We start from the raw sequence: 26,681 nt of genomic DNA, 5'->3' as shown, positions 1-26,681 counted from the left end.
TACTAAAAAGGGCTATTTATAACAGTTTATCCTATGTACAAATGGTTTGTAATTACAGAACTCAGACTTCTTTAGCATCCAATCTCTGTAGAACACACGCTGTTCTGGCACAGAATCTAATAGTTCACACTTCTGTGTGTTGAAGATGCTTATTTATTGATTGATTGATTGATTGATTGATTGACGTTAGATCAAGGATGAAAAGAACTAAATTGTAACTGTTTTTATAATGCTTTTTCTTTGTTATGTAACTGAAGGTTGCCCTTTACTTTTCCAGACCTTGTTCCTCAGATCTGTAATTGCCAGCAGAATATGACTCATCAATATTCTAGATTATTTAGCAGAATAATACACAGAAATATATTCTTTGGCTTATTATTATTATAAAAAGGTTGAACTTTATACTGAGCACTTGGAGGTGAAGAGTATGGTTTCTAAAGATACACTCATAACTGACAGTGTGGAATATTTTTGGAATTCAGCTTTTTAAAAAAATAAATTTATTTATTTATTTTTATTTATTTTTGTTTGGCTGCGTTGGGTCTTCATTGCTGCTTGCAGGCTTTCTCTAGTTGCGGTGAGTGGGGGCTACTCTTCATTGTAGTGTGCAGGCTTCTCATTGCGGTGGCTTCTCTTGTTGCAGAGCATTGGCTCTAGGTGTGCAGGCTTCAGTAGTTGTGGCTCACGGGCTCAGTAGTTGTGGCGCACGGGCTTAGTTGCTCCACGGCATGTGGGATCTTCCCGGACCAGGGATAGAACCCTTGTCCCTTGCATTGGCGGGCGGATTCCCAACCACTGTGCCACTAGGGAAGTTCCTGGAATTCAGCTTGATGAAAATGCCCCTGTAACATTTTACCATTCTTTAGTCTGGTACTCTGGTGTAACTAACTTTTTTTTTAAAAAAATTTTATATTGGAGTATAGTTGATTTACAATGTTTTGTTAGTTTCAGGTATACAGCAAAATGATTCAGTTATATGTATATCCATACTTTTTCAGATTCTTTTCCCATGTAGGTTATTCTGGTATAATTGACTCTTAAGCTAACAAATTAATTAGAGGAGGTAAAATGTAAAACAGAATCAAAATAATTGTGTATATATGTATCTTTAGATTATGGTTTTATAAGAAGCATGAATATTTCTATAATTAGAAAGTTTTTATATTTCAAAGGCATGGATTATTTTCCTGTTCATCTAGAATTTTTTGTTTTAGTCTCTTCTCCTCCTTTGGAACAATTAGTTTTCTCCCTTTTCTGTTTACTATGAAGAAAGTAGACAGCATCCCCTTTCAGATTTAGGCAAAACAAAAAACCTAAGCAGGATTGTCCTCCCCCCACCCCCCAAAAAAATGAACCACATTATTTCTGGCACATATATTCCCTAAGGAAAGATAAGTACATTGAAATGCTTTAAAAAAAATCTTTCATCTAGTTCCTAGTGATCTAGGAAAAGGAAATGTGATAGTAATAATTTACAGAAGGCATTCGATCTAAAGCAGAAACTTGAGATTAAGATCTGCAGAGATGGAAATGTATATTCATAATTCATCCATCCTAAATTCAGAAGTGGCCACTAATTCTTATAGCCTTCATCATAGTATAATTTTAGTGTTGACAGGCCATCATCTTTTTTTTTTTTCAACATCTTTATTGGAGTATAGTTGCTTTACAATGGTGTGTTAGTTTCTGCTTTATAACAGAGTGAATCAGCTATACATATACATACATCCCCATATCTCCTCCCTCTTGCGACTCCCTCCCACCCTCCCTATCCCACCCCTCTAGGTGGTCACAAAGCACTGAGCTGATCTCCCTGTGCTATGCAGCTGCTTCCCACTGGCTATCTATTTTACATTTGGTAGTATATTTAAGTCCATGCCACTCTCACTTCGTCCCAGCTTACCCTTCCCCCTCCCCGTGTCCTCAAGTCCATTCTCTATGTCTGCGTCTTTATTCCTGTCCTGCCCCTACATTCTTCAGAACCTTTTTTTTTTTTTTTTTTTTTTTAGATTTCATATATATGTGTTAGCATATGGTATTTATTTTTCTCTTTCTGACTCATTTCACTCTATGACAGTCTCTAGGTCCATCCACATTACTGTGGCCATCATTTTATATAGATAGAAAAATTAAGGTTCAGAGAAATTGTCTTTGTCAGATGTCTCACAAAGAATCACTGTATATTATACCACACAGGAACCTTAGAGTTATTTTAATACGAATACTTTTAAAAATGTTTTTTGTTGTGTTGTTAGTTTTTTAGATAACACAGTTACCTAAGACAGTGACTTTCAGATGTTTCTGAAATGTCTTTAGAGGTACCTCATTCACTGAGGACCTGGGGACAGGCCAGTCTTTCCTATTTTGACTGGAATTTTTACACATTTTAAGTACAGGGATTTTTCCATGACATTTTGTTTTTATAAAGAGAGTCTGCAGCTCTGAAATGGTATTTAAGAAAAGCTGATCTTGAGAAATACTTAGGGACGGGAATATAGTAAAATTTTATCTGCCTTTGAAGTGATTGGATGGGAGTATTTATTGGTTGTCAAAAATCCTGACTGAGTTGATTTTACGGTGTCCCCAGTAGTTTCTGGGTTTTATCCAAAATGAAGTTTTTATTAATTGAAACTCCTTTATTGCTTCTCTAATGCTTTCTTTTAAGGCCTGGTTATAATCAATTCCTTGCATACCTACAAACCTGAACTTTAAAACTGCTCAAGTCTCTTTGATAGCACAAATTTAAAGGAGCCATGAAAGTTTAGAGAAGCAGAATAAATGATAAGAACTAAACCTGCACAAAATTTTCTCAGCCACTTAGTAGAATGTAAGTTTCATAGTTAAGGGCAAGGACATTTTGTTCACTGCTATATCCCCAGCATCTAGAACGGTGTCCCTTCATTGTGTTAAATGAGTAATCAATCACCCAGAAGTAGAAAGTGAAATAAATGTTCCAAAAACTAACTTTGAGTTTCAAAAATTAATGACTGTGGAAAAGTGTTACCTTCTAACAGATAAGGAGCTGGAGAGTATCTTGATATTGAGTTGCTTATCAAAACATGACAGCAGTGGTTTTACATGCAGATGTGAAAAAATTAGTCTAAAGACACTTTAAACTCATAACCTCTTCTCCGGAAAGCGTTTGTTTTGGGATACTTAGGCATTTTTAAACAAGTGTTTTTAACATTAGCCCAGGTGGTCTAGTGGTTAGGATTCGGCACTTTGACTGCTGTGGCCCAGGTTTAATTTAATTCCTGTTCAGGGAAATGAGATCCCACAAACCTCCATGGCATGGCCAAAAAAAAAAAAAAAAAAAAAAAATAGAAAACAAAACATTGACCCAGATGACTGGCTTGAATTTTTAAAAAATTTTTATGACCGCCAATTTCTAGAGCTTCCAAATTTGCAAAACTGCCAGATAGCCCAGGTTTTTACCAGATATGGATTTTGCAGTGTCCTTATAGTAATCAGATATGCTGCTTATATTTTATTCTCGGTTACAAAAATACACATTCCTTTAACAAGCAGTAAACCAAAGATACATTTGGTGCTTAGGAAATCAGAGGCTTATTAAGAGCTTCCCAGTGAATAATTAGAGCTTTACCGTTAAACTTTAAAAACCCAGTCCTGTATATAATTTGGAGTATTGTTGGCAGATTGGCACATGAATACCCTGAGCTGTTCAACTTGGGGTACTTCTGTCCTTGGGAAATAACCTTTTTGTGTTATTGAGAATAATCTTGCAGTCATTAATTTCATATTCTTAAAATAAGTTAATATACTTCAGGCTTATGGAAGTGTTTTTTTTAAGGGGACCCAGAGACCATGTGTTCTAGAATCTTGTTCTAGTTTAGTCTTGTGTCTAATTGAGGTTGGTCAGCATGTTTGTCCGTGACTTGGATTAATGGTTAAATACAAATATACATACATGTAAATAAGATGAACTATTGTGCTGATGTCCAGTCTTTGTAGATCAAATACAAATTAATTTTACTCTAATTTTTATTGCGTAATATTGAATCAGTTTGAGGAGTCTTTTTAAACTTCATTAAGAGAAAATTTCAACTATAAATCAAAGAGTTGTATAATGAACTTCATGTACCTATATGCCAGCTTTAGTAAATATTTTACACACAGCTACCTTATTTCGTTTATAATTACATATGTCCTCCATCCTGCTATTTGTTTTGGGTTTTTGTTTTTTATTTGTTTTGTTTTGGCTGCGTTGCGTCCTTGTTGCTGCGTGCTGGCTTTCTCTAGTTGTGGCGAGCGGGAGCTACTCTTTGTTGCGGTGTGCGGGCTTCTCCTTGCGGTGGCTTCTCTTGTTGCAGAGCACAGGCTCTAGGCATGTGGGCTTCAGTAGTTGTGGCTTGTGGGCTCTAGAGCACAGGCTCAGTAGTTGTGGCACACGGGCTTAGTTGCACCGCGGCATGTGGGATCTTCCTGGACTAGGGCTTGAACCCATCTCCCCTGCATTGGCAGGTGGATTCTTAACCACTGCGCCACCAGGGAAACCCCCTGTTGTCTTTTGAAGTGGATCTTAAATCTTGAACCTGTCATTTTGGATGACTCTTGAAACATTATAAAGTAGCAAAGACCAATAATTTCCAAGCAAAGCAGAATGAAGTCTGGAAGTCATTGTTCAAGCAGGTTGTTTTTCATAGCCTGATACTTTGTCACCATGTTTCACTGTCACATTTGTTCTCTCTCTCTCTTTTTTGGGGGGAGGGGGGTTCCCCGACCAGGGATTGAACCTGGGCCCTTTGCAGTGAGAGTGCAGAGTCCTAATCACTGGACCGGCAGGGAATTCCCACACCTTTGTTTTTCTGTATAATGATTCTCAATAAATGCTTATTACTTAAGAACGAGGAATCATCACTTAGTAGTCCCTGAACTCTCTAGATCTTCTTTGGAGATAGGCACAGTTTTATAAACTGCATTTTAACAAATCTGAAGAAACTAGTGTGTTCTCTGAAGCTATTCATTGAGAAAGGTGGGATAGAGTTATAAATGCATCATTTGGAAGATGTAGACAGTGAACACAGAGCAAACATATGGTAAAAACCAAAAACTTGAAACAAATATTTTAATTGTACAGGTGATTAACCACAAACATCAGGCAAGTCATGGATTGTCTTATCACTGGAAATATTTTTTTTAATGTGATGCATTCTGTCTTGATGTGCAGGTGGCAAGATCAAATGACTGGGTATAATCCTTTCTGTTGGGTTGGCCAAAAAGTTTGTTTGGGTTTTTCTATAAGATTGTTAGGGTTTTCCAATAAGATCTTACAGAAAAACCTGAACGAACTTTATGGCCAATCCAGTAGTTTGATGATAGTTACTCATGAAGGGAACTTTTAAAAGCATTTGGTGTTTTACTCTGACCTATATTGAATAAAACATCTTGAATATATATTACCCCATAGACTTTTTTGGTCTACAGGGTCAAAAAATATAAGCATATATGTTGATGTATTGGATAATGTAATTTGTAAAATATCCAAATTCAGATAGGTTTTTGTGTGTCCCCCCTTTTTGGTATTTATTATAACAGTGTTTGCAGTAATGAAATTTAGGTAATAATGGAATTAAGCAGAGCAAGAAATAGAAAAGGGCAAGCAAGAGGCATCAGATTAATGAGGGCTAAATGGAAAAAGTAAAGAGAATTCACAGTAAAAGTTAAAAAAATTCCCCTTCAAGAAGTGATTTATTTTTCTCTCTCTCTGAGAGTGTTGCTAATTGCTGAGATCAGCATTCATTCATTTATTCACTTAAATACTTATTGAGGAACTACTATGTGCCATGTGCAATGCTGGGGATACAGAAGTGGACAGGAGTTTCTGTTTCAGTGATGGGGGCTTACATTCTAACGTTCTTTCACAACCAAGTGTGAAAAGAAATAATGAGATTTCAGGAGTGATGTTAAGTTCTATGACAAAAATGCGTGGTTAAGTCTTTGAGACAGTGGGCAAGGGGCTACACTGACAGTGAGTGGAGAAAACTTTTTTTGATGAAATGACATTTGAAGAGATCTAAATGTGAAGAAAAGCTAGTCATTCCTGAGTGGAAATGAATTTATCATATGTTGCCTCCACACGGAAACTTTTGGTGGTTCCCTATTATATATATGGTCAAAAATCTAAAATCTTTAGTAGGTCTCTCTCCCTTGAATGAATAAATCAGTTTGGTCCTCTGTTTTGACCAGACTGACTTATTCACTGTTGTCTCTACTTTCCTTGCCCAGCACGCTCATTTTTGCCTATCTCCATTTCTCTGCCTGGAATAACCTTTCTGTACAAATTTAAATCCTGCCTGGCTTACTACACAATTGCTCTGAACCCCAGTGTAGCACCTGCCCTCCATACTACGGAGTGTGCACTTGTTTTGTCTTATTTATATATGTTCTTTCTCTCCTCAATTAGAATAGTCTTTGTGGGGCAAGGCCATTTGTTTTAATTTTATCTAGCTATCTTTGCATATCTAGGATTAGAAATGGATAAGAAGGTATCTCCTACTATATTCTTCCAAAAAACATACATTAAGAAAAGGTAGGGGCTTCCCCAGTGGCGCAGTGGTTGAGAATCCGCCTGCCGATGCAGGGGACACGGGTTCGTGCCCCGGTCCGGGAAGATCCCACGTGCCGCGGAGCAGCTGGGCCCGTGAGCCATGGCCGCTGAGCCTGCGCGTCCGGAGCCTGGGAGAGGCCACAACAGTGAGAGGCCTGCGTACCTACAAAAAAAAAAAAAAAAAAGAAAAGGTAGAAGAAGAGCTTTATTTTTCTTAATCCACTCAGGAAAAAGTGAACTTGGAGGAAGACCAATCAAGTGAGAATGGGCAGTTAAGACGACATTGGGAAGTAGTAGAAAAGCAGGAACTACTTTGTGCATGTGCAGTGTGCCCCATTCCTCTTCACCCACCACTCATGTTTGACTTGTTAGTTTTGAGTGACAGGATTGGAATTAGGAAAGAAAAACCTTAATTTTTGTTTTAAGACAATAGTGGCGTAACTGAAACTCATATCCAGGTTTTGTTATTTCAAGGCTTCTTCCATAGTATACTAGGTTTTCTCTTGTTCTTGAGCTGGGTCTTTTTAAAAAATATATATATATATAAATTTATTTATTTATGTTTGGCTGCATTGGGTCTTTGTTGCTGCGTGCGGGCTTTCTCTAGTTGCGGCGAGCTGGGGCTACTCTTCCTTGCGGTGCGCGGGCTTCTCATTGTGGTGGCTTCTCTTGTTGTGGAGCACGGGCTCTAGGCGCGGGCTTCAGTAGTTGTGGCTTGCGGGCTCTATGGCGCAGACTCAGTAGTTGTGATGCATGGGCTTAGTTGCTCTGTGGCATGTGGGATCTTCCCGGACCAGGGCTCAAACCTGTGTCCCCTGCACCACCAGGCAGGCTTCTTGAGCTGGGTCTTGAAGCAGGGACTGACCATGGATGGAAGAGAGATTTTATAAATGTGAGGAGGAAGAAAGTGAAGATGTAAGAAGTGAAGGTCAAAGTGTAGATGATTTGGATTTTTTTGAAAATAGCATTGGCATTGTAACAGTATATGGAATGGTTCAAATGCTAGGCTAGGGGTTTGTATTTCCTGTGCTCTCTGTCCTGCTGTCATGGTTTTGTTTCACTTTTTCTCCAGCTGGTATATGTATATATTCCTTTTAGTGCTTTACCAATATTGCTGTCTATTCTTATATATTCCTTACTGTCTGACAAGGATGTTAGTCCAACCAGTAAGTAGTGTGGTGTTAATGCTTCTAAAACAGATTTTATCATGTCATATTTCTTTCCAAGTAGTCGAGCATTCTTGCATTCTTCTCTTCTTCCAGAGTAAGTTCTGCATGTGTTGATTCACATTGAAAATCTTCCAAAATCTAGTCAGTCTGTAATTTGATCCATATAGCAGTCCTGAAGTACTTGAGAAAAGAGAAGTCCTGAGAGATTAATTTCTCAGAGTTAAATGACTAATGAGAGGTAAAGGGATATTTTCTGAGTTGGTCATTGTCTACTCTGTCTCACTTTGTTCATTATTTTGGCAATATAATCTTTGAGTATAAGAGAAGAAAGCATAAAATATGAATATTTCCCATTATTCATCATCCCCCACCTTCCCAGGACTAAACCCTGTTAACAATTCAGTGTACATCTTCCACTGTCCTTTCTGTACATTTACAAGTGTGTGTGCATGCATATGTGTCTGTGTTCTAACAAATGGAATCTTTGAATTTTTCTCACCTGTCTTCGAGAAGCTTGCATATTAGTGGTCTACATTTTTTAAATGCCAATGTACTATATTTCACAACATGGCCATTCCCTAAATTACTTACCCAGTGACTATTAATATGTTAATTGGTTTTGGTTTTGGTGTGCAGTATGGCAATGAAATCCTTTTATGTACATCTTTATTTACATTTGCTGCTGTTGCTTTAGTTTAATGTCTTGTTTTTTCTTTTTTTTTTTTTTCATTGAGAATATAAATTCCTTGATAGCACGAATTTATATTCTCATACCTTTTTGTAATTCCCTTTAGGATCTAGCTCACAGAACTGAGCAAATGTACTAACACATAACAAAGCAAAAATATTTGCAGATACTTGGAGCTGTTACTGTGTCACATTTCTATCATTGATATATTCATTAACATATTAACTGCCATTAGCTAAGTTAACCGTTTGATTTGCACTACCATAATATTTTGTTGATTTTTTTTTTTTTTTTTTTTTTTTTTACGGTACGCGGGCCTCACTGTTGTGGCCTCTCCCGTTGCGGAGCACAGGCTCCGGACGCGCAGGCTCAGCAGCCATGGCTCACGGGCCCAGCCGCTCCGCGGCACGTGGGATCTTCCCGGACCAGGGCACGAACCTGTGTCCCCTGAATAGGCAGGCGGACTCTCAACCACTGCGCCACCAGGGAAGCCCTATTTTGTTGATTTTGATGTTCAGTTTCCACATGCTTCTTCTGTTCCTTAAATTTTTTTCTCCAAAATTGAAGTGACTTCATTGATTTTTCTGCTTATAAGAATAACATATGCTCATTACATTTAATTCAACCACTGTCAAAAAATTCAAACAAAATCTTCAACCTCACAGCAATGTCTGTATCGGAAGTTAGAAAAATGGCATTTTATTATATGTCTGTCTTTGCCATCTTCTCTTTTCTCCACTTAGTATCAAGAACATTGTTTCTAATGGCTATATAATCTATTATATGACTATTCCATAATTCATTTAATCAAACCCCTTTCTCTAGGCTCTTAAAATGTTTCTAATTTTAAAAATCAAAAATACCATTTGTTAAACTTCATTGTTCATTTATCTTTGTGTACTTACTTGTTTCCTCAAGTTCTTAGAAGTAGAATTCCTTAGTCAAATTGTCAAGTTTATTTAATGGTTAAGTCATGGGTTGTGCAAACCTGATCTTCTGTGTAGGAGGGAAAAATAAGAGAAATAAACCATTTTCCTCATGATGCGTAGGGCCCATTTGAGGAGATAACAGTCACCTTCGGAACTTCAAAAGAACAGTTAAAAAGTACTTAAGAGAGTCAACTTTATTAAGTAGTCAAACATAATATAAAATGTTGGGAGGTTATAAAAGAATTCTGTTATCAGAATTAGGTATAGTTATTTGGTCAAAACTTCATGGAGGAAATGGATTTAGGATGGAAAGGACAAAATGCAGAACTGAATTTATCCAATTAAAAATAAGCATTTTTCCAATAATCTAGGAATTTAGATGTCCATTAATTGAAATACCAAGAATAAATTTGAAGAAAGAATTTGAAGTAAATTACTTGTTAAATTTAAAAATTTAAAACTCTTCCTGTGGCTTTCATCATAAATAGTTACTTTCAGTTAAAATAAATAACCAAACATTTTATTTTGTTCAGTTTGAAGCTCACCTGTTTCAAAAGAGAAGCAGTAGCAGCAGGAAATATCTGTGCACTTAGTGTTCAAAGCACTGTTGCACTATCAGTGACGAAGTCAGGTTTGATTAGGCTTTTGAGAATTGGTCCATGCTGAGTCATGGTGTGGTTCTATCATGGTTCCCTCTGGTGGCTTTCTAATTAGATGACTAGGGTCATGGAGAGCATTGACATCGGCATACTTTCCCTTCACTCACTTTCACAGTGGCAGGTAATTGTTGAGTTTATTTTGGCTTGTTTTTTATTTTAAATACTCTTCATGTGCATGACATGATGCCAGAATAAGTTGTTAGTAATGATGTTATGGACGGAGGAAAATAGATGACTAGTATCTAGAATTCTGAAAATTTGCCTTGCTACACGTTCTGTTCTGCTGGGTCCCTGAAGAAATAAGCACTGAGGCTATTGTGGGGGGCGGGGGGTTGTCTTCATTATAACTAGGCTCTTCGAGCTCTTACAGCTTTGGCCCCCATATCTACTTTGGTGAGCTAGACAAGACTAAAGCTGCAGAGGCTTATAGCCTAGCACAGTGAAAAGCCCAAGTAAGTTTCCTCCTGGAGGAGAGGAGCACATAGGAAAAAACAGAGAAGAATAGCTCAAAACACCTTAGAAGGAAAGCAGTTCCAACAAAGAAGATAATCCAAGGAGAGGCTAAGAAGACCTTCCCTTCCAGAGCTCAGACCAGTTTTGTCCTGGGGTACATCTTGACCACCCTTGCTCATTAAGTCCAGGGCCCCCTGTGCCAATGTTCTTCTCTGCTTTCTTTTCCTAGTTTGGTTCATTCAACAAATATTAAATATTTATTTAAGCATTCTTGTGTACCAGTATACAGGCTCAGGTACATAGTGGATAAAATAGAAAAAATCCTTATCCTTTTGGAGCTCATGTTTTCCCTTCTGTAAATCCCCCCCCCCGCAAGGCATATATTACCCCCAGCTCTACTCCTGTCACCAAAATTCCACCTCTGCTACAGGGATATAATTGGGTATTTTTTGGTGTTCATTTTGTTCTTGACCCATGTAGTTGCTTTTCTTCTTTTGGTTGGTCGTGTGATGTAAATTTAAAGATAGACTGGGGGAAAGCCTGGAGTTCCTGCCAAAGGATAGTATGGGTGGACAACAGAGATATTTAGGTTAAACACAGTGAGGCAATTTATATGTTTTTGAAAACAGATTGGAAATATAGTTACGGAGCGGATAAAAATAAGGGAGATTACTGAAGGAAAGGCGGTAGACGGCTGCTTTGAGTATCTGCTGTGTGCAGAGCTTTTTTAGATGTTACGGGGGATGAATGTCAACTAAAAATATTAAAAGATAAGTTAGTACTGAAATAATTGGAACTAGCATAATCAAGTGGAAGGGGTGTTAGACTAGAAATCTGCTAACCAGATTTCCTAATAAGTACCCTGAAGAAGTCAGTCTTTCTGGCCTTCAGTTCCTTTGTCTGTGGAACGGGAATAAAATTGGATCAGTGAGTGGTTCACAACACTGTACGTTAAAAACTTCTGGGAGGCTTTTACAGTTCAGTTTTTGGAGAGTTGGGCTTGGGCCTGTTTTCAGAAGCTTCCACTGATATTACTTAAAAGCTCCCCGGGTCCAGGTTGAGAACTGCTGCACAGGATCAAAGGCATTTCCAATTATGACATCTTAACATTTTATGAAATAAGCATAGAGTGAACAATTATAGCTGTGGAAATATATGCAAATAGGATTGTTGGAATGATTAATGTTAAGATATTATTAAGAAATCAACAGGCTGGTGTAACAAAGGGGGTAACACCATTCTTTTTGCCATTAACTTCTTTCATTCCTGTCTTATTTTCCTGCATGTTTTTTATAAAGAGTGTTTAATGTTTTTCTACAGTTTTTTCTTAATGTTGCCTAATAAGCAGCTTTGCATTTCCACACATCTATAGAAAGTTTCAGTTGCTGTTTCTTATCACTGGAAAACTCCTTAGTTTGTTAATCCAGAGACTAATGAATGAGAGTAAGCAATGGGGCCTGGAAAATCTCAGCATCCTCAGCAGCACTGACACTTTAGACCATTAGTGTGATGAGGACTTCTATAGTGGTGGTGAATATTCCTTATTATTTCCGAAAGGGTAACTTTGAGGACATTGTCTATATTTTCCCATTCATTCCTTTACATAATTAAGAACTGAGGTAATGTAGTTTTATTGAGAAACTTTTTTTTAAAGATAGTCATAAGATCTCAGAGTTGGAGGAAAGAATAAAAGTTATCTGATGGCTGAATTCTTTATTTACTACCCTAGAGAAATGGTTGTCTAAACTGTATTTGAACCTCTCAGTTATCTGGCAACTCAACTAACTCCCAAGAAGGCTTATTCCATCTTTGGAAAGCTCTGATTATTAGAAAGTTATTTTCTTATGTTGAGAGGACTAAAGTCTAACTCTCTGTAGTCCCTTGGGACCATAATACAGTCTGTTTCTGCTTCATATTGAAAAGTTCTTCAGTTGACTTTTCACATCTTAATTCTTCTCCAGCTAATTACATCCGTTCTCTGGCTGTTTTGTATAGCTTTGTTTTGAGACACTTTATCTTGTTTATTCATATCACTTTTGAAATGTGTTAGCACACAACAATGTGTGTTTTGGAGGGAGACGGGTTTGCTTTTAAAACCAGCCTTCAATAAGAGATTTCTCAACTTTGCTCATACTGTATTCTATGTTAATTTTGTATCACATAAATTGATCTCAGTCATGCCACACTGTAACCCTTACTTTTGACTAGTATTTCATTTTGTCAGATATTTTGCTCATAACCTAGTTATTTGTAAATTTGACTTCTTAGATGCAACTGTAGGACTCCATATTTTCTTCATACTAAATTTTATCTGGTATATCAATATTTTTGAATCTTAATCCAGTGAATTCACCATCCTTTTTAGGTTGGGATATTGTACCGCATTGATAATCATATCCTTTATTATACACATGTCCAGGTGGTTGGCAACCATGTCGAATAGGCAAAGTCATTTTTAGATAGTGTATACAAAGCTAAGGCCCAGACCTATGTGCTGTAGATACTCGAGTCCTGTTCCCTGCTACTAGAAACTTCCCTCTGAGTAACGCTGGCATATATTTTCTTAAAGATCTGCTTTCTAAATCTTCTGTAAACCTGGAACACTCTTTTCTTGGCTTTTCCTAAGGTTAGTGTGCTTCCTCTCACTTTTTAGATCCAGTTTAAATGTATCCTCTTCAGAAAGGGCTTCTCTGGCTACCTCATCCCAAGTAGCCTCTCACAGTAATGGGAGCATTACTATTTTATTAGATCACTTAACTTTGTTCAGCGACACAAGTATGGTTTATTACTTGCTTCCCCTCTTCTAGAATGTGAGCTCCATGAGGTTGGAGGCTGTATCTTTTGTCACTTGGTGCTATGTCCCTAGCACCTGGCATAGTGCTTGGCACAAGTTAGGTACTCAGCTGTCAGTTGAAGGATGACTTTACTGCTGCAATGTTTTGTTGTAGTTTTACTTTGTGCATAATTTGTGTAACAAAAACAAAAGGAATATTTACCTTTTTGAATTATTCACTTTCACCAACTTTCCAGAGATTCTGTGACATTCCAGTGATGGGATAGCATACCTCCAGTTGGAAAAATCTCTGCTTTGCTCTGATCACCTTTAATCCCATCTGTAATTATCTTTACATCTAGCCCATTTTTTTCTGTTCAGTATGCTTCCAAACGGATTTCATGAAAGATCTTATCAGTTGCCCAGATATATGTATAAATGGACAGAATTTTAGAAATTTTTGTCTCAGATACGAGAAAAGCCTCTAATTGGGTAAATAATACCTAATTGGAATTTCAAGTAGAAGGATCCTAGTAGATTCCTTATTGAAATAAATATCTACTTGGTATTCATTTTATTTCCCTGACATATGCTTATCAAAGTGGGGCTAGATACTTACTCTTCATGAAGTTATATTGGGTTTTAATAAATTATCTTTTTACTAGTTCACCTGGAGTCTTGTCTGGAATCCATATCAAAATTACCAGTCTATTGTTTGAGGACTCCATCTTTACTTGAAAATTAGAATGTTATTCAAAGAATATTGACTATAATTTAGAAGTTTGATTTACTCGTTCTTCTGATTTTATTTTATTTTATTTATTTATTTTTGGCTGTGTTGGGTCTTCGTTGCTGCACGCAGGCTTCCTCTAGTTGCGACGAGTGGGGGCTACCCTTCGTTGTGGTGCGTGGGCTTCTCATTGCAGTGGCTTCTCTCGTTGTGGAGCACAGGCTCTAGGTGCGGAGGCTTCAGTAGTTGTGGCCCGCGGGCTCAGTAGTTGTGGCTTGCAGGTTCTAGAGCACAGGGTCAGTAGTTGTAGCACATGGGCTTAGTTGCTCCGTGGCATGTGGGATCTTCCCGGACCAGGGGTCGAACCAGTGTCCCCTGCACTGGCAGGCAGATTCTTAACCACTGCACCACCAGGGAAGCCCTAGTTTGATTTTAAATTAACTTTGTCTTTTCTGTATTAAAGGGCAAGTGAAATATGTTTTGAGATAGAAGCTCTTCTCAGATTCTGACAGGCTTTTCCTTGTCCATTTGTTCTTAAGTACACAAGTGATCATGGTTCCCATCTGTTGGTAGACAGAATTCATGTGGGTTTTTTCATGCAGGCACCAAGTTTTATACCTGTCTGTGAAATTTTGTAATTTGAAAGTCCATAAATAAACATCTGTATGACTTAATCATTATTCTGAAGAGAATTGTGGTTGTTAATGAATTTTTGAAAAAATACATTTTCTGTTTTAATAATATGTGTCTTTTTTCTCCCCCCACCCAGAGAATGGATCTTGGAGAATGTCTGAAAGTCCATGACCTGGCTTTAAGAGCAGATTATGAAATTGCATCCAAAGAACAAGATTTTTTCTTTGAACTTGATGTATGTCATTTTGCTTCAACAAGTTAGATTATCTTTTGCAGTAAAATATTTTGAATATGGATTCATGTCTCTTAATGGGAAAAGCCTCTTAGCAAATTATCTTTTTTGTGATTATATGAAGGGTAGTACTAAATTAAGATTATGTACTTTCTTGACTAACAATATGTTTTTAAAATAGGTGAAATGGGATTTTAAGAAAATGTGTGAAAGTTGTGCACGTCATATATTTTGAAAATTAAGCATATTCTTCCCAATTAAGGTAGTTGAGATTAAGGATATACCATCTTAAGCAAATGTAAACAACTAATTTCTAGTGTATATAAAGCCCTTTAATTACTGAATTATTACATTCGTATTTATTTTTGTATTTGTAAATATATATGTAGAGAGAGAGAGGATATTAAGGACAATGTTTTTTATGTAAAACTAATAGAAGAAATATTAGAGGAAATAGAAGGTACAGTTTAGGTATCTAAAGGGCTCAAACTCTTGACTTTATTTTATTTTTTTTATAGAAAAATGTACCAATCAGCATTACATAGAACATACTGATGACCATAAACCTTATATGTTTTATCAGTGAGGTAGTAGATGTTTCATTTGGTTTGGGAGATAAAGTAGTAAATAGGCCCCCCAATCTACTTTTTTGAACTTCCAAGAATTTCTGCTAACGGAAATGAAGTCATCTATGGAAACATAATTTAATATGGGGCTGGAGCAGTTAGGGAAACTCCTTAAAGTGATTGTGTTATGATTTAATATACACTGGGCATAAAATACAGCAGAAATTCACCACCATGTAGATGTAGGGGTATGGTGTTTTCAATCTTTTTCTATTACGGTATGGTAATACATTGTTTTTACATATCAAGTATCTACAGATTAAATTTCTAGAAATAGAATAACTGAGTCAAAGGCCAGTTTTGCCTGGTTGCCCTCCATGAGAATTATCAATTTATACTCTACCAGTATGTATGAAATTATCTATTTCCTATAGGCCACATAGTGTGCTGTCAAGATTTCTATGTAGCTTTGATAGATGAAATGTGAAATATAGTGTAATTTTAATTTGCATTTCTCTTATGAGTTTGAAAAAATTTTATATATTTAAAATCTGTTTTTATTTCCTTTTCATTGAACTGTCAGTGTACATTTTGCAGGGGGTGGGTGCTATTTGCTAATCTTGGATGTTAGTATTTTTCTAATTGATTTGCACTGACTCTTTACAGATAATGAAAATTACTCCCTTTTCTCAGATAATACATTGCATTTTTTTCCTATTTCTTTTTTGGTAGTTGAGTCTTGCAGAATGTTTGTATAGTTTTCCAATTTATTAATCTTTAAAAAATCTATTCGATTAATTCAAAAGGGCTTCCCTATCCTGATGTGATGAGAATTCTCATGATTTCTTATGGAATTTTTATGACTTTGTTTTATATATTTAAATCTGTGATCCAACTTAAATTTATTCTGTTATAAGGAATTGAGGTATAGATCTTTTTCCAGATAGCTACTTATTTATGGATTAGTTCATCTTTTTTTAAAGATAAAATTTAAACTAAAAGAATTAAATAGCTGTTTCTTTCTCATCACAGATAAAAGGTTTTATTTTGCCTTTTCATGAAATTCATGGGTTAATCAACCATTTTTAGAATTTGATATGTGTTGAATAAATTTATATTTTTAAACATTTGTATTTCGAATTAGCTGTATTTCTCTACAGTAAGATATGAAAGTCTGAATCGGTTGGTTTGGGAATAAATCTTTAAAGTTTACTTTTAAATGAATTGTTATTTATTTATAGGTATATTAATATATGCCTGATAAGTGTCTTTTATATAAATATTGACCTGGATTTTTGCAATGTAGACACTGCTAAAATTCTCAGTGTTTTTTTCTTTTGAGAAAAGGGCAAGTTTTCCTGATTGTAACATTTTCATTGTGAAAAATTTGAAAAGCACATGAAAACATTATTAAAAATTATCCGTATATTCAGAAATAATTACTGTTAACATTTAATGTATACTCTTCCATTTTTTCTATGCTACTTTATTTTACAAAAATGGGATCTTGCTGCATTAAACGTTTTCTAACTTTTTATTTACAAATAAATCATGACCATTTTCTTATATCCTTAACGTGTTCTACTGACACCTTTTTTAAATGGCTGAGGATTAAATTTTCCAAGTGTTACCTGGATATTTAGGGTATTTACAGCTTTTCACCATTAAAAATAACACTGTGAACAACATCTTTGAATATTAATTCCTCCATATACCTCTGATTACTTTCTTAAAATAGATTTCTAGAAGTAAAATTACTAAGTCGGGGTCATTTTTAAAGCTTTTGATAATGATTACCATGGTGCCTTTTTATAAAGGCTGTGTTAGTTTGTGCTTCCTTCAGCATAGTATGAGAGTGGCAGTTTCCTTATAGCCTTACCTTTCCTGGGAATTATTTATGTCTATTCTTTGTCAATTTGATAGATGATGACTAGTGTTTTCAATTTGTAACTGAACCCAGTTTTGTTATTTTTTTTATTCCTATGGTAGCATTTAAATAATAAAGTGTAATTTGTGAGTAAAGATATTTATGAATAAGGTTGATTTTTCTTGCAGTAATTGTCTTTTAATTAAACTTTGTAGGCTATGGATCATCTGCAGTCATTCATTGCAGATTGTGATCGAAGAACAGAAGTGGCTAAGAAAAGATTAGCAGAAACTCAGGAAGAGATTAGTGCTGAAGTTGCAGCAAAGGTAAGATTTTCAATCATTTCATTAATACAAAGTATAGTTTTACCTCACTAATTTTTTTTTTTTTTTTTTTTTTTTTTTGCGTTACGTGGGCCTCTCACTGTTGTGGCCTTTCCCGTTGCGGAGCACAGGCTCCGGACGCGCAGGCTCAGTGGCCATGGCTCACGGGCCCAGCTGCATCGCGGCATGTGGGATCTTCCCGGACGGGGGCACGAACCCGTGTCCCCTGCATCAGCAGGCAGACTCTCAACCACTGCGCCACCAGGGAAGCCCTACCTCACTACTTTTGTTTTAACTTTTTATTTTGAAATAATTACATTCATAGGAGATTGCAAAGACATATATAGGGAATTTTAAGTACTCTTCCTTTAGCCTCCCCTAGGTTAACATCTTACACAACTACAGTACAGTATCATAAGCCAATAAATTGGTATTGGGCCAATCCTTACATTTAATTCAGATTTCACCAGTTAGGCGTATGTGTCTGTAGCTCTGTGCAGTTTCATCACCTGTTACTTGGGTAACTACCACCATAATTAAGTTACTTAACTGTGTAGCATCACTGCATACTCCCTTGTGTTACCCCTTTATAGCCATACCCATTCCCCACTAGCCCCTGGCCACCACTAATCTATTTTCCATCTCTATAATTATGTAATATCATTGAATATTATGTAAGTGGAATCATGCAGTATGTATCCTTTTGAGATTGGCTTTTTTTCACTCAATACAATTTCCTTACTATTCATACAAGTTGTTCATCAGTAGTTCATTCCTTTTTATTTTTGTGTATTCCATGGTATGTATATACCACAGGTTAACCTTTCACATATTGAAGGACATTTGGGAAGGACATTTCAGTTATTGGCTGATACCAGTAAAGCTGCAATAATGTGTGGACATACGTTTTCATTTCTCCGGGATAAATGCCCAAGGATACAGTTATTGGATCATTTAGTAAATATATTTTTAGTTTTGAAAGCAAGTGCCAAACTTTTTTCTAGAGTGGCTGTACCATTTTACATTCTTGCCAGCAGCAGTGTGTTAGTGATCCAGTTTCTTCACATCCATGCCAGCATTTGATGGTGTCACTATGTTTCTTTCTTTTTTTTTTTTTGGCCGTGCAGTGTGGCATGTGGGATTTTAGTTCCCCGACCAGGGATCAAACCCATGCCCCTGCATTGGGAGTGTGGAGTCTTAACCACTGGACCGCCAGGGAAGTGCCACTGTGTTTCATTTTAATCATTCTGAAAGGTGTGTGGTGATACCTCTCTGCAGTTTCAGTTTGCATTTCCCTATTGACTAATGATGCTGAACATTTTTTTCACGTGCTTATTTGCCAACTCTATAACCTCTTTTGTGTAACCTCTTCAGTGAAATGTTTGTGTATGTCTTATGCCCATTTTCCAAATGAATTGCTCATTTTTTTAATGTTGAGTTTTGAGTATTCTTCAGATGTTCTACTGTACTCACTACCTTTTAAAAATGTTTTGTTGGGCTTCCCTGGTGGCGCAGTGGTTGAGAGTCCACCTGCCGATGCAGGGGGCACGGGTTCGTGCCCGGGTCCGGGAGGATCCCACATGCCGTGGAGCGGCTGGGCCCATGAGCCATGGCCACTGAGCCTGCGCGTCCGGAGCCTGTGCTCTGCAATGGGAGAGGCTACAACAGTGAGAGGCCCGCGTACCGCAAAAAAATAAAAAATAAAAAAATAAAAATGTTTTGTTGAATACTTATATGCAAAAAGTAAATAGAAAAGTACAGTGAACCCCAATGGATTCAAAGCCATCAGTCTTGAGCTATTGTTTCATTATTTTAAAAGCAAATTCTAGATGTCATATCATTTCACCTCTTAAACATAACCACAAAATTACATCCATAAAGGTAACAATTTTTTAATATTATCCAATATCCAGAATGTGTTCATTTTTCCTGTGTAGAGTTGGTTTGTTGAATCAGACTTCAAAGTCCACATATTGACTTTTGTTGGTTTGACTTACTACTTTATAGTATTTTGTACCATTCAGTATAGTCTGGCACATTTTATGAAAATGCAGAATGGAGACAAAGTTACTCAGTAGAGTTTAGGTGACATGATTAAATATAGTGCTCATACATGTGTGTACAAAGGGAAATGGATTCCTTTGTTTGAGGAGAAGGGTTACTTTTAACCACCTTTTTCTGGAAAGTTCCCTTAAGATGGGGACTGTAAAGATGGGCATCCTATAAAGTACAAGGAATCTCATTTCTCATGGTTGAAAGAGATCCACAGGTGTTGGCTAGACCCCAGCTGTATTGATTTATACAGTATTGTATTGGTTATCTATCACCACAAAAATGCTGTTTAACAGACTACCTCAAAACTTAAAACATTAAATATTTATGTAGCCCATGAGTCTATAATCAGTGACTTAGGCTGAACTTGACTGGGCAGGCATTCCTGTCTCAGCTGGGCTCACTCACATGTCTTCCAGTCGGCTGGAGGCCGCTGAACTATGGCCTAAAAAGGCTAGCCTGGCCATGTTCTCAAGGTGGTAGCAGAGGTGCAGAAGTATCAAGCTCAGTCATACAGGCACTTTTTAAGCCTTCCCTTATGTCATACTTGCTACCGTCCTGTTAACCAAAGCCAGTTACATGGCCAGGTTCAGAGTCAGCATATGATGGTACTCAGTTAAGTAGCAAAGGGCACAGATGCAGGAAGGGTGAGGAGTTTTGGTCATTAATGCAGTCATTCCGTGTCAGGTGTTTAAAGAAAATATCATTTTGTTAAAAGTGGTAGGATAATGATAACAGTTGGGGATTTCTTTGAGGGACAAATATATTGGGTTGAGGTAAATTTAAGAAGTAAAGATTACTGGCACACTACTTTGTTGGGACTGGATGTCCATTTCAAATCAAAACCTTCTTTGTGGGACTTGCCTGGTGGTCCAGTGGTTAAGAATCCTTCTTCCAGTGCAGGGGACACGGGTTTGATCCCTGGTGAGGGAACTAAGATCCCACATGCTACGGGGCAGCTAAGCCCACGCGCTGCAATGACTGTGCCTGCACGCCACAACTAAGACCCAGTGCAGCCAAAGGCGAAAACAGAAACTTCCTTACTAATATTATTGGTCACACAGGCTGAGTACTTATTTTATAGCCAAAGTAAAGACTGTGTTTATGTTATCATGTGCCGTTAAAACAGTAAGAATGAACTAGATTCCCACGATGATGGTGGTGGTGAGGAGGAGGCATATGAAAACGCAAGGCAAGAATTAATCCTAATGGAAAGACATGGACTAAGCGAGAAGGGTGCCATGCTTGTATACTGAGTATCAGTAATGTGCTGCATGCATGTACAGGCACATTTTCTTGTTTCTCACAACTTTGTGAGGAAGTAGATTCAGGTTATGTAATATGGCCAAAATTGCATGGCTGTTAATTGGTTTGGCAGTTGGACTCTAAAGCCATATCTTTGCCTTAAAGAATATCCTCCAGTTCATTTCTTTTACTCATGTTTGAGCGTATGCTATTTCTTGGGCATTGGAAATACAAAAATGGTATACAGATATCTTTAAAGTGGTGTGATATATATAAAAGTAATGGTCCTAGAAGATACAAAGATGGCACAAAGGAGAGTATTGCCCTCTCTGCTTAAGTGTCTTAAGTGAGGGTAAGGTGTAGTGATTGATTGTTCACCAGTGCTTCATATAATAGACTCTTGAGTTGAATCTTACTGAATAGATAGACATACACTAGGTAGGTAAGGGAGGTAACGGACGGCATTGCAGGAAGAGGGAGCAGTACGTGCAAAGTCACAGAGGAAGAAAACAACAGGATAAGTTTGGGAAACTAAACGTAAGTGTAGATTTGTTGTGAAGTTGGAGAACAGAAAAAGATAGTTTGGAAAGGTACAGAAAGTCAAATTGTGGACGAAAATGTATTTTACTTTGGAATGCACTGCCAAAGCAGAGGTTGAGAAGTAATAGTTACACTGAGATCAACTGTATCCCTGAATTCACTGAAGTTGAAGGCAGGCAGGCTCAAAATATCTTGATGTCCCAACAGTTCATTTATGATATGTTCAGAAAGCATTAGTTATACTCATTGGACTTAGATAACTTACGTCTTTTCTGAGCATTTATACAATATTTTGAACTTTGGTACATTCTGCTTTTTATTCATGATCTTTTCTGATTCTCTCCAGGCAGAACGTGTTCATGAGTTAAATGAAGAAATCGGTAAATTGTTGGCTAAGGTGGAACAGCTAGGAGCTGAAGGGAATGTGGAGGAATCCCAGAAAGTAATGGATGAAGTAGAGAAAGCACGGGCAAAGAAAAGAGAAGCAGAGGTAACTAAATTCTTTATGGTAATTTATAGAGCCTTAGTATCTGTACTTCCTAAAGAACATATATTTGACTAGAAATTATTGAAAAATTATTACTATTGAAGGAAATTTAAACCCCTTTAAAAATACTTAACTAGTTTGTGTCATACTAATGGGTTGTATATCAAAATTAGTGGTTGTTTTGGAATTTAGTCATTGATCTGTTGAAATTTATAACGAGTAAATGAAATTAAACTAGCTAGTCATACACAACAGTCTCACACACAGTCCACACACATGCAATCTTCATATACATGGTCACTATGATACCCTACCCCCAACCCCATGGCCCATGCAACTATAGTATTCTCCCTTCTTACTTAGTACAGTCTGCTAACACATTGGGAGCCTCCTCTCATTCTTCCTCCACAGCACAGATCAAAATCTGATATCCTGCAGACAAAGTTCTATTTTGTTTGGCCCCCCCCTGATATTTTTTAGAATGTTGAATGCCTTTGGATGAAAGTGTATTCTCCCCTTTACCGTAGTCTCCATTGTTCCTAACTGTATCACATCTGGGTTTAATTTTTTCTTATTATCTAGGCTTTTAAGGCAGAAGCTTAGATAATTGGTTTATTTTAAAATTTTATTCAAGTATAGTTTATTTACAATGTTGTTAATTTCGGCTCTGTAGCAGAGTGACTCAGTTATACATATATTCTTTTCCATTCTATTTTATCACAGGATATTGAATATAGTTCCCTGTACTATACAGTAAGACCTTGTTGTTTATGCAACCTATATATATACTAGTTTGCACCTGCTAATCCAAAGCTCCCAGTCCTCCCTCCGCACACCCCTTAGATCATTGATTTTAGACCATTTAATGCTGTAAGTTTTCTTCTAAGCATGATGGTAGCTTAGAAGTTATGAAACAGATTTTCATATGTTGTGTTTTTATTTTCATTCATTTCTAAATATTTGCTAATATTGCTTTTTTGACTTGTGGGTTTTGAAGGCATGTGTTTCAGTTTTTACATATTTGGTTTTTTGTTTGTTTCAGATTTTTTTCTGTTAATGATTTTAATTCAATTCTGTTGTGGTCAGAGAACGTGTGTGATTTCAGTTTTCTTAAATATTGTCAGTACTTGTTTTGTGGCCCTGCATATGGTCTGTCTTGGTGAACATTCCATCTGTACTTGAAAAGAATGATATTCTGCCCTGTTAAATGAAATGGAGTGTTCTATAAATGTCAATTGAGTCAAGATAGTTAATAGATTTTTTCAAGCCTTCTATATCCTGTTGTGTTTTCTGCCTCTGAGTGTTGAAGTCTCTATAGTTGTGGATTTATTTATGCTTTTCATTTTGGCAGTTTTTGTTTTGTTTTGAAGCTCTGTTATTAGGCTAATAGACATTTAGGGGTGTTGTATCTTTTGATTAATTTAACCCTCTATTATTTTGACATGTCCTTCTCTGTACCTGTTAATGTGCCTTATTTTGAAATCTCCTTTATCTTACGTTAATAAAAGACTCTCCAGCTTTCTTCATAAGTTGAAGTTGTATACTATAAACCCTAGAGAAACCACTGGAGGGGAGAAAAGTTATAACTAATAGTAGCAGTAAAATGGAATCCTAAAAAATACTTAATCCAAAAGAAAGGCAGGAGAAAAGGAACAAACATCAGATTGGACATATAGCAAATAAATAGTGGGATGGTAGACTTAAAACCCAGTGTACCAATAATTACATTAAATGTAAATGGTCTCAACAATCCAATTAAAAAGCAGAGATTGTGAGACTAGATTTAAAACAAAACAAAACAACAACAAAAAAACCCCACAAGACTTAGCTATAAACTAGCTACAAGAAACCCACTCTAAATACAAAGACACAGATTAAAGGTTCTAGGCTGGGAAAAGATATACCAAGTAGCCATTCTAGATAGTTTTAATGTCTTAATATTAGGATTTCTTTAAATGTAGTTAATATCAATCCAGAAAATAAATACTGTGAATTTTAAAATGCACAAAGTATTTTATAACTAGTTTATTTCCCCAGAAAACTCTTGGGTAATGAAGCCAGCAATCATTATTACTTTCCTTCCATATATTGCAGTTTTCATAAAACTTCATATATATATACTTGGTGATTTACTAGTATTACCCAGTAGCTCAATATTGCTAGCCTGTTATGTATTATCAGTTGATTTTTACTTAGGACAGTGCATTAAAATGTTTACTTGCCTATTATAAATTGTGTTCAACTGTACGTAATAGGAAACTTAACTTACAATGACTGAACCAAAGAAGGGTTTTGTTTTTCTCATTTAATAAATACTTGAGGTTAGGAAGCCTGGGGCTGGTACAGTAGCTCCATGATGCCATCTAGCATACAGACTACTTCTAGCTTTAAGTTCAGCCATCCTTACTATGTGGATTTATCTTTATGCTTATCAGTTTGTGGTAGCACTATGGCCAGTAAGCCTAAAGCCTTTTCTCTATGCGTAAGTAGAAAGAGGAGGAATAACAAGGCACAAAAGTTGAGTTGACTCGTCTTGTGTTTTCAGTTTTCCTTTTTAAAATTTTTTTATTTTGAAGTATTTTAAGAAAAGTTAAAACATTGTGTGAAGAATTCCCCTATATCCTTTACCCAGACTCTGAAACATTTTACATTTGCTTTATCATTTTCTTCCTACATGAGTGTGTGTATTTTAACTGTTTGACAATAAGTTATAAATATGCTGCCTCTTTATCCCTAGATACTTCAATGTATATTTCTTAAAAACAAGGATATTTTATTATATAACCACAGTACAATTATCTGAATTAAGAAGTAACATTGATATAGTACTATTAATTAATCTGAAGACTTTGTTCAGTTTTTGCCAGTTGTCCCAATAATGTTCGTTTTCAGAAAAGAAAATTTTTTTTTTTTTTTAAGATCCAGTCCAGGATCACGTATTGCATTTAGTTGTTATGTTTCTCTAGTCTAATATAATCTGGTACCTCAGTCTTTGTCTTACATGATCTTGACAGTTTTGAAAAGTATAGGTTAGTTATTCTGTAAAATGTCCTTCCCTTTGGATTTGTCTAATATATCTTTCTCATTAGATTTTTGAGAGGAATACCACTGAAATGTTACAGCCTTATCAAAAGGCATGTGTTAGTGGTTTGTTCATTTCTGGTGATGTTGCCTATTTTTCCACTGTGAAGTTACTGTGTTTCCCTTTTGTAATTAATAAGTGTCTTGGTATTGACATTGTAAGTATTCTGTTTTCCATTGTTTCTTGATCCACAGGTTATAGCAGCTGTTGATGATTTTCATCTGAATCTGTTGACTCCTTTATTTAAAGAATTTTCCTGTAGATTCTTTCCAGTAGTGTCCACTTATATCTCCTTAGCAAAAGCTACATGGAAGCTTGGAAATGTAATGTTTTTAGCTGGCCATGCTGCTGCCTCAAACAAAAATCAGAATTCTGTTAATAAGGAAAAAGTAGAGTGGATATGCAAATCCATTAATATTTATTATTTCATTAATGAACTTAATATAAATAAAATGATTTGAGTACAAGACATCTTAATCTCCATAAGACACCTTTCATCTTTGTCTTTAGAGCTACTCTGTTTGATGGGAAGTCTTATCATTTGTACGCTCTGTCTGCATTTACATAGGGGGGAAAATGATATGTGGGCAAGAAGGCAGTGGAAGGAAGCTGTAATAGTATGGAAGACATGCATTCCTTTTCCCCAAGCATGGGCGGCTGCTTCTTGCTTGATCCTTCACTGATGTATACTTTTGGGGTTGCTACATCTCATTTTTAACGAAAATTATAGAAAACAAAACATTGAGAAAACCGTTCAAGAAAGTTGTATCATGTTATTGTTATGGTATTTCTTGACAAAAAAGGCTCTGATGTTTCATTTCCAGTGGAGAAGTTCCTAGGACAAAGGATCGGGGTAATCGGGAATCTATAACATGACATATAGCATGACAAAATAGTCATGCTTTTGTGTGTTCATTAGAAACATTTTTGATATAAACATAGTGTATGGTATGATTTTAATGCGGTTTGTATGAACATTGTTTCTGTCACTTTTGTTTAGGAAGTTTATCGGAATTCTATGCCAGCTTCCAGTTTCCAGCAGCAGAAACTTCGAGTCTGTGAAGTTTGCTCTGCCTATTTAGGTCTTCATGATAATGACAGACGACTGGCTGATCATTTTGGGGGTAAACTGCACCTGGGATTTATTGAAATAAGAGAGAAGCTTGAAGAATTAAAGGTACATTGGTAAATTAATACCTCTCACTTTATCCAATATAGCCACTCATTGTTTTGATCTGTGTAAGTTGTCTTTTTGTGTAGTCGTCTTGATTGTGATTCAAGACTATTCTTAACTGTGATTCTGTTAACAGTTCATACTGAATAGTGTAGGGGATTGTAAATGGAAATACCAGCTTGTTTAATGGATGATATCTGAGAAACAGACTTTAAAAATCCTCTTATTCTGGGAGGAGGTACTGTTTTGTCTTGGATACGATGTTGAATTAGGGAGGAACCTTGCAAACTGGGTTCTAAAATAATGCCTAAAATTTCCAGTGATACTTTCTTTTTTTAATAAAACGAATAGTAATTTAATATAATATTTACTTTAAGGGAAGATTGAAAAAATGATCCAATATTTGAAATATTTTGCAGTTCACTAAATAGCAAACTCGTAGGCCCTTTAGTTTTATGCTTTTGCCCCCATTTCAGAAAGGACTTAGAAACCTATTTTTTTTAAAAGGACA

General features: G+C 36.3%; 1 protein-coding gene across 21 annotated transcripts in view; it reads left to right on the top strand.

The window, feature by feature from the left end:
• The window catches only part of LUC7L2 (LUC7 like 2, pre-mRNA splicing factor), a 56,166-nt gene that overhangs the window by 17,743 nt on the left and 11,742 nt on the right, over positions 1-26,681 (top strand). For all 21 annotated transcript variants that reach the window (XM_059074929.2, XM_067042038.1, XM_059074927.2 and 18 more), the window contains 4 exons: positions 14,739-14,837; positions 17,483-17,593; positions 21,774-21,917; positions 25,997-26,173. In XM_059074929.2, coding sequence (XP_058930912.1) covers positions 14,739-14,837; positions 17,483-17,593; positions 21,774-21,917; positions 25,997-26,173 — 531 coding nt within the window. The remainder of the gene's footprint in view (positions 1-14,738; positions 14,838-17,482; positions 17,594-21,773; positions 21,918-25,996; positions 26,174-26,681) is intronic.

Source organism: Kogia breviceps, chromosome 9 (assembly GCF_026419965.1).
Source record: "Kogia breviceps isolate mKogBre1 chromosome 9, mKogBre1 haplotype 1, whole genome shotgun sequence".
Taxonomy (NCBI): domain Eukaryota; kingdom Metazoa; phylum Chordata; class Mammalia; order Artiodactyla; family Physeteridae; genus Kogia; species Kogia breviceps.
This window is presented reverse-complemented; position numbering and strand designations above follow the sequence as displayed.